At 41.3% G+C, this 13767-nt stretch overlaps 1 protein-coding gene across 1 annotated transcript in view; it reads left to right on the top strand.

Annotated features, from left to right (window-relative positions):
* Nucleotides 1-1543: 1543 nt before the first annotated feature.
* RPS6KC1 (ribosomal protein S6 kinase C1) overlaps nucleotides 1544-13767 on the top strand; it is a 105998-nt gene continuing 93774 nt past the window's right edge. The window contains exons 1-3 of the mRNA XM_034764581.1: nucleotides 1544-1702; nucleotides 9231-9266; nucleotides 13090-13210. Coding sequence (XP_034620472.1) covers nucleotides 1598-1702; nucleotides 9231-9266; nucleotides 13090-13210 — 262 coding nt within the window. The 5' untranslated portion in view covers nucleotides 1544-1597. The remainder of the gene's footprint in view (nucleotides 1703-9230; nucleotides 9267-13089; nucleotides 13211-13767) is intronic.

Here is a 13767-nt window from a genome sequence, read left to right as displayed (position 1 = left end):
GTACATAATTGTATTCCCTCCAAAAACCTATGCAAAAGTATTTGTTTTGTTAGCTTTCTTTAAAAGGTTACAAGATTATATGGAAATCTGAGAAACTAATGCAACATGGATTTCAAGTCTGTGTGACCAAAGTCTTCTAGGGAAGACTTTTTACTATATGCAAAGGAAAACAGGCATTTAAATTAATCTGGAATCCATTCCTCAAATCCCTGGAGAAAAAAGATTGTATAATATATCCCAAGTCAATCTGTATAATACAAATGTGGATGTATCACTTGCCTTTGTACTATTTCACCAGTAGTATACTCCAAGCTATGAGACACCACTCACCCGCCTCTGCCTGCAGTTCAAAGGTTACTTCTGTAGGTACTCCCTTTTGGCCCCAATAGGGTAGACAATGTTCCAAGCATGCATGTTTAACCCCCAAATTTAACCATGGCCAGCTAATATTTTCTTAAACATGATACGCACCTTGTCCACAATAAGAGCAAAACATGGTGCACTGTAGATGCTAAAGCCTGAGTGCTGGTAATGTGGACAATGTGGGCACAGGGTGATGAGGTGGGGGTGGTTTTAAAACATACATTAACATGTTTACATGTTTTTAAACATCACTTAGCACCTAGCATAGTCAAAGACAGTCATGTCTAAAGCATGTTAGCTGGGTATGGTTAACCTTAAACCCTCCTCCCTCAAGCCCCAGGACTTTGTTTACATCAGAACTGTGCCCGTATTAGGAAAACGGGTTTGTGTATTAAGACACATTCAAAAATGAGACTATTCTTAGTCCAGACACGATCTAGTTGCTAAGGTAATTAGACTGTTTCTAAACAAATGTAAGTAAACATTTAAATCATGCCTGCACTATATTTGTTTTTAAAGCTCGGGTTAACTGCTAATTAACTGAAGATAAACAGAACTCTAATGAAGACAGATCCTAAAATGCCACTGGCTTTCACATGGTAGAAAAAACTGTCTCCCTTTGCCCACCTGTAAAATGCTTATCTCATATCCGCCCTCCAGGACGTTTAACTAGCCGGTACTTGTAACGTGCTTTGGATGCAAGATGCTAACGAAACGAAGTAACTAACACCATTGTTCACCGACCAAGTAGCTACAAGCTTCAGCGCCGCAGCTGTTCCATGTTGCACGGGCCGTGGGAACATGCCTCGCTCATAGCGGGGTGGGCTAGGCACCGCAGCAGCTGCACATGGCGAAGCCACGTTTGTGGTTTTGAAAGCTGTCTAATGAGCGGGACTGCTGCCGCTGTCCCAGCCGGTGGGTTCATAGCGCTGGCTCGGGACTCCACAGCAATACGAGGGGTAGTGCGGGCGGCTCGCTGAAATGGAGCAAAACGCTCTGTCCCCACAGGTCACAGATACTGTCAGATCCTCCAGATCCTGCCTTGCAACCCAGCCGGATTGGGGTTCGGTGGGGGCGGGTCGCGCCTGGTCTCCGGCAGCCTCCCCGGGGAGAAGCCCGGGCGGGGAGGGGAGTTTCTCGGAGCTGCTTCCGCCTCCAGCTGAGGCCTGACCCGGGAGTGGATCGCAGCGGCTCTGTGCGGCGGGGCGCGGCGCGGCGCGGCGGCAGGGCCAGCATGAGCGGCCCCCGGGAGCTAGCGGGGGAGCTGGCCCGGTTCTACACGGTCACCGAGCCCCAGCGCCACCCCCGGGGATACACCGTGTATAAGGTCACCGCACGGGTGAGTCCGGGGCGGCAGGGACCTGGACAGCTCCGGTTTTAGCGGATCGCTCCCAAAGGACCGGGAGCAGGGCGGGCAGAAAGCAATTCTCCCCCCCTCCCCAATCCCCGACCTCCTCCTGTCAATGGGGGGAGGGGGCAGAGAGCATCCCTCCCCCCTCCCCAATCCCCGACCTGCTCCTGTCAATGGGGGGAGGGGGCAGAGAGCATCCCTCCCCCCCAATCCCCGACCTGCTCCTGTCAATGGGGGGAGGAGGCAGAGAGCATCCCTTCCCCCCACCCCAATCCCCGACCTGCCCCTGTCAATGGGGGGAGGAGGCAGAGAGCATCCCTCCCCGCCAATCCCGGACTTGCCCCTCTGAAGGGATGGGGGGCAGCGAGCATCTCTCCCTCCCCCCAATCCCGGACCTGCTTCTGTGAATGTGGCCCCAGGCAGAAAGCATCCACCCCATCACAGAGCTTCTCTCAACGGAGGGCGCAGATGAAGCTTCTCAGACCTGTCCTTGTGCAAGGAAGGGGGTGGGTGGCTAGAGCAGAGATCATCCCAATGCCTTATCCTAGACTTGCATCTATGGGGGGCTCATCAAAGAGCATACCCACCTTACCACCTCCTGCCTCCCATCTGTTCCCAAATGAGAGGAGAATGACAAAGAGAACATCTTCCCTTCACCTCACCCATCTACCCCAGATGTGGGACAGGTTCTGAACATCCCCAGCACACCCGTCCAGCTTCATTCAGATCTGCCGCAAGTCTCACATGTGATGGGGATGGATGGGTGAGGAGAGAAGATGGGAGGAAGGAAGGAATGAGACTTCTTCATAAGGGAGTCTGCTTTACAGTGTCTCTTTGTCTGTCAGGGGATTGGGAGAAGATGATTTCGATATAGGGTGACCAGATGTCCCGATTTTGTAGGGACAGTCCCGATTTTTGGGTCTTTTTCTTATATAGGCTCCTATTAACCCCCACTCTCTGTCCCGGTTTTTCATATTTGCTGTCTGGTCACCCTATTTCGATATGTAAGTGAGACATTTAAAATTAGATACTTGCTGTAACTCAGCCTGTATTGCCTCCACTTTGCTGTATACGCATCTTAATTTTTTCATAAGTATTAACTCAAGGAGTTGAGTCCGCTTCAGTAATATTCCACCCATGCAGATTATCCCAACTGTTTAAAGAGCAATTGTAACCCTGAAACTAGGGAATGCCATATCCAGCCTAGAGCAATTGCCTCATGTTCTTCTGGTTTTACCAGGCCACTAGATACCCAGGCCTGCTGTATCTCAAGCTCTGGTACTTTGAATGAAGGTGTTTTTTATTTTATTGGAAAAAAAAAAAGCTTGATCCTGCTGTCTTCAAAATTAGTCTTCAAATGAGGGCCCCTGCCTCTTCTAAATGAATGAGAGACTGCAAGTCTGCTTAACATTTCCTCAGTGGCACTTGAAGCTGATTAATTTAGTTTGAATTTCTCTATCCTGTAATTATTTTAAAAAATAAAGCTAGAGGGAAGACTGTTTGGATAAATGTCTCCGAAGTGCATGCTACACAAGACCAGTGCTTAATTTATAATGAAAGAGGTGCTGGGACTCAAGCAATTTTTTTACTTTCATAACTGAACTGCAAAGCCCAGAGATGCTGGGGCTATGAACTGCCTAGCTCAGAGGTGCTAAGCCCTGGCACAAATTAAGCACTGCACAAGGCCAAATGTATTGGTAGTGTTGCAAAAAGCGTTAAATACCTTCATAAGTGTACCTTGGACTTGCCCTAACCTGACATACTGGTAACCTAAACGTTTGGACTCTAGTGTGTACGCAGTAATTATTGATTTTGTGTGTTTCTTAATTGTATATCATCTGTCAGAAGCTATGAGACAGTATTGGTTTCTATTGTTGAGTTTCTGACTTACACAGGTGTTTTGATAGCATCTTAAGTCTGGTAATGTAATGCTGTTTAGTGACAGAAAATAGTTGTTCTGTCTGATGGAACTGTTAACGCTGTGCTAGAAATTGTTAGCTGCCTTAAAACTGCAATAATGGACCAGTCTAGAAGTCCATCTGACACAGGATCCTGTACCTGACAATGGCCAGAAATCACAGTTCTGAGGAAGATGCAAGAAGCACTGTAATGGACAGATAGGGAGTAAGAGTGGGATCCACAAAGGGTCTTATGGGTTGCAACGTGAGTGGCATGTCACCTAACTTTTAGGTGCCTAGAAAATCACAGGAACAACACTATGACCTGCAAAACCTCAGTTAGGCATCTAGGCTCCTATACACTGGGGGCGGGGAGAGGTGCCTTAGAATGGGATCCAGAAAGCCAGCGCACTAGGTGGTGAGCTGCCTGAGCTAGCCAATTGCAGCAATGAGAGGGGTATGTCCTAAGCCCCGTTCCCTCCCAGAGATAGGTACCTAAGTCCAGGCTACAGCGAGGTGCCTCTCTCTGCATTGTGCTCCATGAATGGGAACCCCTCTCTGGGAGTCAAATGGCTTAGGCAATAAGGCATTTCTTGTCTGAATGAGTTAGACTCCTGTCTTGCTCTATACAAAATGGCCAGAGGAGGCGGTTCCCACCTTGTAGACCAGTTCAAGCACTCACATGGGATGGGGAAGACAGGCTCAATTCTGTCCTGTCTGACCAAGAGGGAGACAGGATTTGAACATAGGTCTCCTACTTCTCAGAACACTGTTCTAACCAGTTAGCTATGGCATATTCTGAAGTGGAGCTCCTTCAGTCTTTCCTGTTGAAGCTAATCCACTGTGGATAAATAATGAAGAGCAACTGGAGCAGGGGGACTGGACCCTGGGTCTTTCATCTCCTTGGTGACTGTCCTAAACACTGGACTACATAGTCATTTTCTCTCTCCCTGTGGCCCAATGACCGTTTAGTCACTGAGGAGTATCAGTGGAACTAATTACAGAGCAAGGTGTTACTCAATCTGGGTGAGGCAGCAGAATCTGGCCCTAGTAGAAGGGGAGGATGGTCTTGCATTGGAAGCAAAAAACTGGAAATTAGGAGACCTTGTTTCTGTTCCTAGTTTTGCCAAAGGCCTCTTGGGTCTTCTTGGGCAAGCCTCTTACCTTCTTTGTACCTCCACCCTCTTTTTTCACAAATGGGAATAATGCTGCAAAGCAGTGGGTGGGAGGGTCTTGTGAGTTCAGCTCATTCATTTTGAGAGCCTCAGATAGGAAGTGTGTTAGAAGTTTTATTGAAGTGACGTGTCCTTTCACAATCACTGTTGCTGTAAATTTTCTGCCTGTGTGAGCTGTCCATATTTGCACATACCCTCTCTTTATATAAAGAGGAGGATCTAAAAAGTTATCTATGTAGAATGTAGATATATAAACAAACATAGCTCTCAGGCTATTTGTCTCTGTGTCCGTTTTCTGCATTAACTGTAAGATCATAGACAACCTGAATAATATTTTGTTCTAGATATGATACATTATTCCATCATAGGATAATGTAAGACGTTTAAACACTAATTAAAGTGAAATAAAAACATGGTGGTTTTTTATTGAGTTAGTGAGAAAAACACTTTTTTCTCCCGTAGGTTCAGCGCTAAAGAAGCTTGTCATGGGACAGAGGCAAGGAAGATAGGACATTTAGTTTTTCCACATCTCATCCTGATGAACTCTGTTCACAGGCTTAGTCCAAGAGGTCAATATAGTGGTTTAATTTCATCTGTGGAACTGAAAGCAATGTCCCTTTATCTAGGACAGTAGAATCCAGTCTTGAATTTATCTTCATTCTAATTCTTCACTAATTTTTGTATTCTGAGTGGTTTATATTAATTTGAAATACAGCATCACACAGCTGTAGTACATGTGCTGAATTCTCCAAATTGGAATGAAAGTTGTATTTAAGTCATGGGGAATGTCAACATTTTATCAGGTCCCTGAAGTTGCAGGTTCTCAGCTTCTACTCCAAGTGATACATGGCAGGGTCACACAATTTGCTGATGGACAGAGTAATTCAGATATTTCCTAATTTAAAAACCCAGAATATTAGTTCTTTAAAGTATTTTAACACCTTATAGCCCAGAGGTGATTAAATATTATTAATTGTGCCCAAACATTGTGCTTGGGATTTCACAAACACAGAAATGTTCACAGCTCTTGCCTCTAAAGGGCTTATACTCTAATTGGACATGTAATAATAACTGGGCAGGGGGTAAAAACTTGACAGTGGAGAATATTAAAAGAAGCTGTTCAAAACTATGTAACAATATTTTGTTTAAGGCAGTTGTCTGACCCCACCACTTTTTGTTTTCTCCCTCCCATCCCTGCAGTTGGCTGGCTCCATGGTTGATATGACATCACTACCACAGTGCTTGCTGGGGCTGTGTCACTCATACCGTGAACTGGTGATCTGCAGCTTTGGGGGACTGCCTGGAAAAAAGTAAGGTTGACCTGCCCAGTGTACTGAATACCCCTCTTATGCTAGCTATTTCGGGTATTCAGCACATTCTACTAAAGATCTCTGATTTCTTTTGATTCCGTATTTGTGAATCATCTGTAAAACTGGTTTAATAGGGTAAGAGAACTTTACTGTCAAATATAAAATATCACTTTAATATTCGTGACTAGGAGAGTTGCATGTTGAAAGTGTCCTGAATGTCTAAACCAAATGCACAGGTCTCATTGGAGACTTTTCTGATTGATAAGCTGGGCTAACTTGGCGAAATTTTTCTTAAGGTCTGTCCTTAGGAGATGATTTTAAAAGAAGCTAGTTTAACAGTATGGAAAGCCTGAAAAAATTACTTTTATTTTTTTAGCAAGGCTGGCACAATGTGGAAACTGTATGTAAGATGTGAATTCTACATACTATATTTAAACTTTTGTACTGTGAAAGACATTACATACATCTGCAAAGTTAGAGAAGCATTACAGTTCCTGTATTCATTTCCAACAGTCCAATTCAAGAAAAGATAAGAAAGGATTTAAAAAAAAAGGCATCACAAGAGGATAGTATCCAATGTAGTATTATGAGAGATTTTAAAAATTAGTTTATTAAAAAAATCTGCTATTTATTAATGCTGAATGTCTGCAGAGCAGACAAAAAACATTGGGTACTCTGACCATCTTGTTAAGTAACAAAGGGAGATCCCTATGGTCCTGTTTTATGATTGTTGTTTCCAGAACGTACAGTATCAATTATGCATTGATCAGTTTGTATATGCATGTGTGCCATCTATTGATATCCTATTGATTTTTGTGGATGAAAGCTGCTTGCATTAAGGCTTTACAAACAATGCTGATTGCATCATTCCACTCTGAGATTTTTCTGTGCAATTTTTTTATCTTCCTAGAGCTTGAGATTTATGGGGTTGTTAACCCATGTTCTCACATGCCAATTATCTGAATTGATGATAGGATTGATTAAAGTGAAAGAACTCTGTAGAGGTCTCTGGCCTGTGTTAACTTGACTTTCATGAAAAGGCTATGGAGAACAAATTAGTTCAGCATATAAATAAATAATCACACCTCTACCCCGATATAACATGAATTTGGATATAAGGCAGTAAAGCACCGCTCTGGGGGGGTGGGGCTGCGCACTCCGGCGGATCAAAGCAAGTTTGTTATAACACGGTTTCACCTATAACGCAGTAAGATTTTTTTGGCTCCCGAGCACAGCGTTATATTGGGGTAGAGGTGTACTATACAATGGCTTGCAGATGGAACTGGACAATAGATATGGAAGACGGTGTAATCTGTAGAAGAAGGGACTGTGAAACATCTGGGTCCTATTCCTGACTCTCACTAGCTTGTTGTATAATCACTCATTGCTCTAGGTCTCCCTTTACCCATTTGAGTAACTTATCTACTGTAACCTCACAAAACTGTTGCAGGGCTTTACTGAAAGGTGAACTGCAAAATAAAAAAGTTTGCCTTTTGCTGCTCCTTTTGTGATGTGTCACCATGCACCCCTCCACATGGTCTGCCTATGAAGTGTTCTAAAAGTCTAACCAGGGAGAGAGTAGAAACTCTTTACTGAACTAGCTATATGGACTCTGCTATAGACAGAAACAAAGATGAAAATAGAGTGAAAAAGAAGAGCTGAAACATAATTGCGGTAAAGAGGCAAGTAGGCTTTCAGACTAATCACAGCAAGGGAAAAAGTGAGTAAGGTTTTGTCAATTGTAGGCAAAACTGGCACAGGAGAGTTTTAAGCTGCAATTTGAACGAAGTGAGTTTCAGGTTGATGGGGTAGAATAATGGAAAAATAGGCCTTTTCTCCTCAGTCTAGTCCCCTCCAAAAACCACATGGAGGATGAATGGGAACACTACAGTGAGGTTAAGCAGTAGGCTGAAGTTAGGGAAGCATGGAGGAACAAGTCACAGAGATTCTTGAAAACCATAAGGAAAATTTAGAAGAGTAAATCTAATAAAACTGGGGGGGGTGGGGTGGCGGGCTAGGAGATGAGAACAGTCTGGCTGCAGCACCGTGGACCCTCCATGTAGCTTAGAGGAGCAGTTTTCAGGTGGCCTATGGTCTGGAGCACTCCTGGGTAAAGTACTCCTGGGTACTTTACCTCTGAGACAGAAATAACACTGCAGTTCAGGGCTTGTCTTATACACAAGCAAACCAAATTAAGTCTGCTTTAATTCACACCTTTAATTATCTTAGTGCATGTCAGTGTATGGACAGTCTTATTTCGAATGAAATTGTCCATACGCTGACTTACACATGAATTAAAGCTGACTTAGTTTGGTTTGCATGTGTGCAGACAAGCCTTCAGTCTGAGCAATGGACTTTATTGCTATTTGTAAATCCAATGCAGAACTCAGATATTCTAGAGGCTCTCTTGACCAATATAATATATATTTCTTCTTTAAAAACACAAAAAAACATCTTTTCCCTGTGCTGCCAGACCTGTCTGTCTTTATCAGGTATTTCTTTGGGGTAAAGTCAGTGTGATCAAATGTGCAGAAAACACCAACATGTGATAGGCAGCAAATACACATGAGGACAAAATCAAAATGCAAAGTGATCTGTAGAGACCTGAGCAGTGGGGGCTGTGGGTAGCACGAGGAGATTTTGTCCTAAAAAATACAAAACCCACCCAGGCAGAGGTTGTGTGCAATCAAAATGGGTAGCTGTAACTAAGCCATACCTATTACATTAATGTTACTTTCCTCTGGTGTTTCTAATAACAATTCCTTCAGGAAAGAATTGGAAGAATGATGGGAAGATGGTTTATATGTGCCCCAGTTCTAAGTGGTCCCTAATAAGAAACTTTCTTGGGAATGTAGCCCTTAGAAGAGGACATATGTTTATCTGTTTTGTAATTTATTTGCTAGTTTCTAACATAGCAATTAGCTTTGTTATTAAATACTTTGTCTTTTGTTCTATTTTGTATTTTCATAGTTTGAACATCACTAAACTAACTTAAAACTGCCGAATGCAAATTGAAAAAGATATACACCTTCTGTGTGGTTTCTTTTTATCAGCAACAGATCACAGTGTGTTCCTCTTTTAACTCTGCAAACTGAAATTCAGACACTGATCAGGTTTTTGTTTTGTTTTTCAGATTGTTTCAAGAACAAATCCAGAGGAAGTCCAGGAGGTAACACATTTACATTTGTGAAAATGCTTCATTTCATGTTCTCGTTACTAACTTTTGAAGTATCTTTTACTTAATTTAGTAATTCCTGTGTGTTTTGTCAAAGAAATGAAGCAAACCTTTTTTGTGTCCATCTGTCTTTTGTCTTAATAATTCAAAACCGAATAGCTAAGATAGCATATTGCAACTTTGCCGTCAGTGATGAGTGGGGGAGGAATTATGAACCACACCTCGTCCCTCTAATTTTGGACGGCACTTCAGATTCTTAAACCTTGGGTCGAGTGCTGTACCTATCTTTAGAAATCTCACATTGGTATCTTCTTTGCCTTTTATCAAATCTGCAGCAAAAGTGTTCTTAAAACGAACATGTGCTAAGTCATCATCCGAGACTACTATAACATGAAATATATGGCAGAATGTGGGTAAAACAGAGCCAGAGGCATACAGTTCTCCCCTAAGGACTTCAGTCACAAATTTAATTAAGCATTATTTTTTTTAACGAGCATCATCAGCATGGAAGCATGTCCTCTGGAAAGGTGGCCGAAGCATGAAGGACCATATGAATGTTTAGCATATCTGGCACATAAATACATTGCAATGCTGGCTACAAAAGTTCCATGTGAATGCTTGTTCTCACTTTCAGGTGACATTGTAATTAAGAAGTTGGCAACATTATCTCCCGTAAATGTAAACAAACTTGTTTGTCTTAGCAATTGGCTGAACAAGAAGTGGGACAGAGTTTTACAATGTTTTGTTTTTGAGTGCAGTTATCTAACCAAAAAAATCTACATTTGTAAGTTGCACTTTCACGATAAAGAGAATGCACTACAGTACTTGTATGAGGTGAATAGAAAAATACTATTTCGTTTACAAATATTTGCACTGTAAAAATAATAATAAAAAATAATATAAAGTGAGCACTGTACACTTTTTATTCTGTGTTGTAATTGAAAACAAAATATTTGAAAATGTAGAAAAAAATCCAAAAATATTTAATACATTTCAATTGGTATTCTATTGTTTAACAGTGTGATTAAAACTGCAATTAATCGCGATTAATTTTTTTTTAGTTAATCACGTGAGTTAACTGTGATTAATTGACACCCCTCGTTTAAAATCCTGCTTTTTCTCTAAAAGCCAGTTGCCAGTTGTTGTGAAACTTCATACAGTGTAAGTTCTTATGCACTCTCTGGATTTTGTGTGTAGTTTTTTGCTTGGTTTCTCTCATGTTTTTAATAGGAAGTCTTCCTGAATCTGATCTCTGTCTGAAATTTTTCTTCGTGAGTCCTACTTTTATTGTTGACTGTCTTAAAAATAGTCTGTACAAAATTTAGTAAATGGGTGGCTCCTGAGTAGATCTTAGTTTTCAGATGTTAGAGTTAGGATCACTTTTAGCTATTATTGATGTTATAACTGAAAATTTAAGCACAGTGCACACAAGCCTGTCTAGCGGACAGGTATGCACCCAACCTCCATCAGGAGCTTTTCTATCAGATTTTTATCCCACAACAGAGAGAGATTTATGTACAGTCATTGAAGGACTGTAGGCAGCTGTTCTTCTATCGTCTCCCCCTAATAGGGTCTATACTTACCACCATTAATCATTTTAAAAACCCTAGAAAATAAATGCACCTGTTTTGTTGTGAAGCACTTAGGCATGTAGCACCCCTGACACAAACCCAGAAAAGTTGAGCCACTTTACAATACATATTTCCTCCACTCATAACATTAACGTTGCTACAACTACCGCTGTTCGTGGGCCATCCACCACAGCCTTCAGTCTGCTTCCCTTGCCTTGCAGCCTTCCATCTCCCCTTTTAACAGCCCTTCTGGATGTAATCCGTTACTGTCTCCCAGCACAACCAACTACTTCATCAAGTACCCTCAACTACTACTGAGGGGAGAGGGAGGGGAGATAATTGGGTAAAGCCGTGTGTGCAGAAGGACTAACGGGGTAATGGTAACTGTGTGTGTCTGGCTCAGGGTGGAGAAACCAATGTTTATTGTGGAAGGAAGGTGTGAAAAACAGTTACTAGTGCTCCAATTATTCTAACCATGACAAACAGCCTATCACATAAAGAACAGGAGTACTTGTGGCACCTTAGAGACTAACAAATTTATTAGAGCATAAGCTTTCGTGGGCTACTGCCCACTTCTTCGGATGCATATAGAGTGGAACATATATTGAGGAGATATATATACACACATACAGAGAGCACGAACAGGTGGGAGTTGTTGTTAGTCTCTAAGGTGCCACAAGTACTCCTGTTCTTTTTGCGGATACAGACTAACACGGCTGCTACTCTGAAACCAGCCTATCACATCAGAACTATTTAGGCTTTGCAGAATTAGATTTTTATATATATAATATAATTTCAACAGATAGTATCAGTGCTTAAGCATTTTTTCTATTTTTACATTTGCAGAAATTATGGGGAGTGTTGACAATTATTTAATGACAGTAGACATAGAGACTCAAAATTAAAGCTTTATAAACGATTAAAACACAAGTGGTCAACATCACATGTCAAAATATACAAAGTAAATATCCTTAAATCAAATCATACCTGTTTTTGCTATTCATTTTTTAGTCCATTTGTAACCAGCCTAATTCAGAAGTTTAGATCACGGGATTTTGACTCTACATTTTCAAGCAGCATTTTTCTTACTTTGCCTATCTGTAAATTTTGATTATTATTGGTGGAAATATTTTTTCATCGGTTTGTGTGTGTGTGGTATAATTGTTTACTGACATTTACCTTTAAAAAATCTGATCCTTCCAAGCCTAACTATAACAACTAACAATGTATTCACACTTTCACCAAATACCCTTTACTGCACTTCTCTAGTCCTCAGATTGCAGTTTGTCATCCACCCTCCAAATCAGATTCCTCTCCAGCATGTATCCGAATGGGAACCTTGCTAGCTTTGCTGAGGCAGCATCCTCGAGAGGCGTCATTTCTTTGAGCTTGTCAGGGGATGACAGGGTAACCTTGAATCCTTTGCTTTGCAAGGTGTTTTGGATGCATTAATTCTCTCCTCTTGGCTAGTGTGAGATCACTTGCATCAGTGAAAAATAATATTTTGTTAGAGTGAAACTGGATCTTGTGCTTTTTTTTTTTTTTTTTCTGCAATCCTTTAGTATACGATCCCAGTGCCAACATTCCTATAACTTAGTGATCGTGGACTTTTCATTTTCTTGAGCAGTTTTATGTGTTGGTTCTGGGATTATATATAAAACAGTGCTCATCAGCCACCCTATCAAAATTTAACTCCTTTGTGGTAGCTTGGATTGGGCACTCAAAAACTTGAGGCATCCATAATTATTAGTCACTTCTGAAAATTTAGACCAGGGAATCCTCTCCCTCAGGAAGTCCTAGATTCCTTGCTTTGTTCTCCTGAGACCTGACCACTACAAAGAGCGTGCCTATACTACTAACTTTTGCCAGCACAAGTTCGTTGGCATAAAGACACTGCAGTTAGTTTATCGCTTGTGCACTTGCATACTTGGCTCCTTGCGTTGGTGCTGCATGCACTCACCAGAGGTGCTTGTATCAGCGCACAGTGCAGTGCACCATAGGTAGGTTTTACTGCCTAATTTTTCCCCTGGTGGAGAAACTTGCTAAGCTAGCTGTTAAAAGAAACCACTAACAGTACTGATTAGAATCTGTTTAGTGTCTTGATTTTCTTAGTTTGTTGGCAACTCTTTTTGGATGACATAGTGCACTTATGATAAACTGCTCTTGCTTTCAAACACACTTAGCAACAATTACCCCAATGTGAACTATTAAACTCATTTATGCTTTTCCCCCCCTTTCTGCTTCAGATAGTCGTTTGGAAGAGATACAGTGACTTTAAGAAACTGCACAAAGATCTCTGGCAAATTCATAAAAACGTATACAGGCATACAGAATTGTTTCCGCCTTTTGCCAAAGCAATAGTATTTGGTAAGCATGCCTTCTTTTTGAATTGCTAAAACTGTTTGATATTAGCTAACAAGTCATAAATACATCTCATTCTGGAGCTGCCAGCCACGCCTTTGTACATGCTACTGCTAAAACTTGTTTTGGTTTTAATAGTCAACTCTTTGTCTCACAGTTCCGTGGTTTTAAAGTTATTGACTTGTACTGAAAGTATCAAAATAACGTAGACTGTATCCTCTTATTTGCTTTCAGTTAAAGAACTATATGCTTTGAATGTTTATGGATGTACATTACACTTTACAGGCATAAAAACATGAGGTCCCTGTTCTGAGGAGTTTGCAATCTCTAATTACACTTGTTCTTACACCAAAAAGATGGTTGTAATTTTTAATGATTTTTTATATGAAAGTATTAAACTATTTAGTGAAGGAAAGGATTTTTGTCTCTTAAGAAATTAATCTACATTGCCAGTTTTATCTAATTATGTTTTTGACATCACAATTATATCTAGAGCAACTGGTTATTGCATCAGAGGCTTATAATTTCAGGTGAGGAATAAGTAGCAAGAACTAACTAGCTCT

This window comes from Trachemys scripta, chromosome 3 (genome assembly GCF_013100865.1).
Source record: "Trachemys scripta elegans isolate TJP31775 chromosome 3, CAS_Tse_1.0, whole genome shotgun sequence".
Classification (NCBI taxonomy): domain Eukaryota; kingdom Metazoa; phylum Chordata; order Testudines; family Emydidae; genus Trachemys; species Trachemys scripta.
The sequence above is the reverse complement of the archived record's forward strand: the minus strand, read 5'-3'. Positions and strand labels throughout refer to the sequence as shown.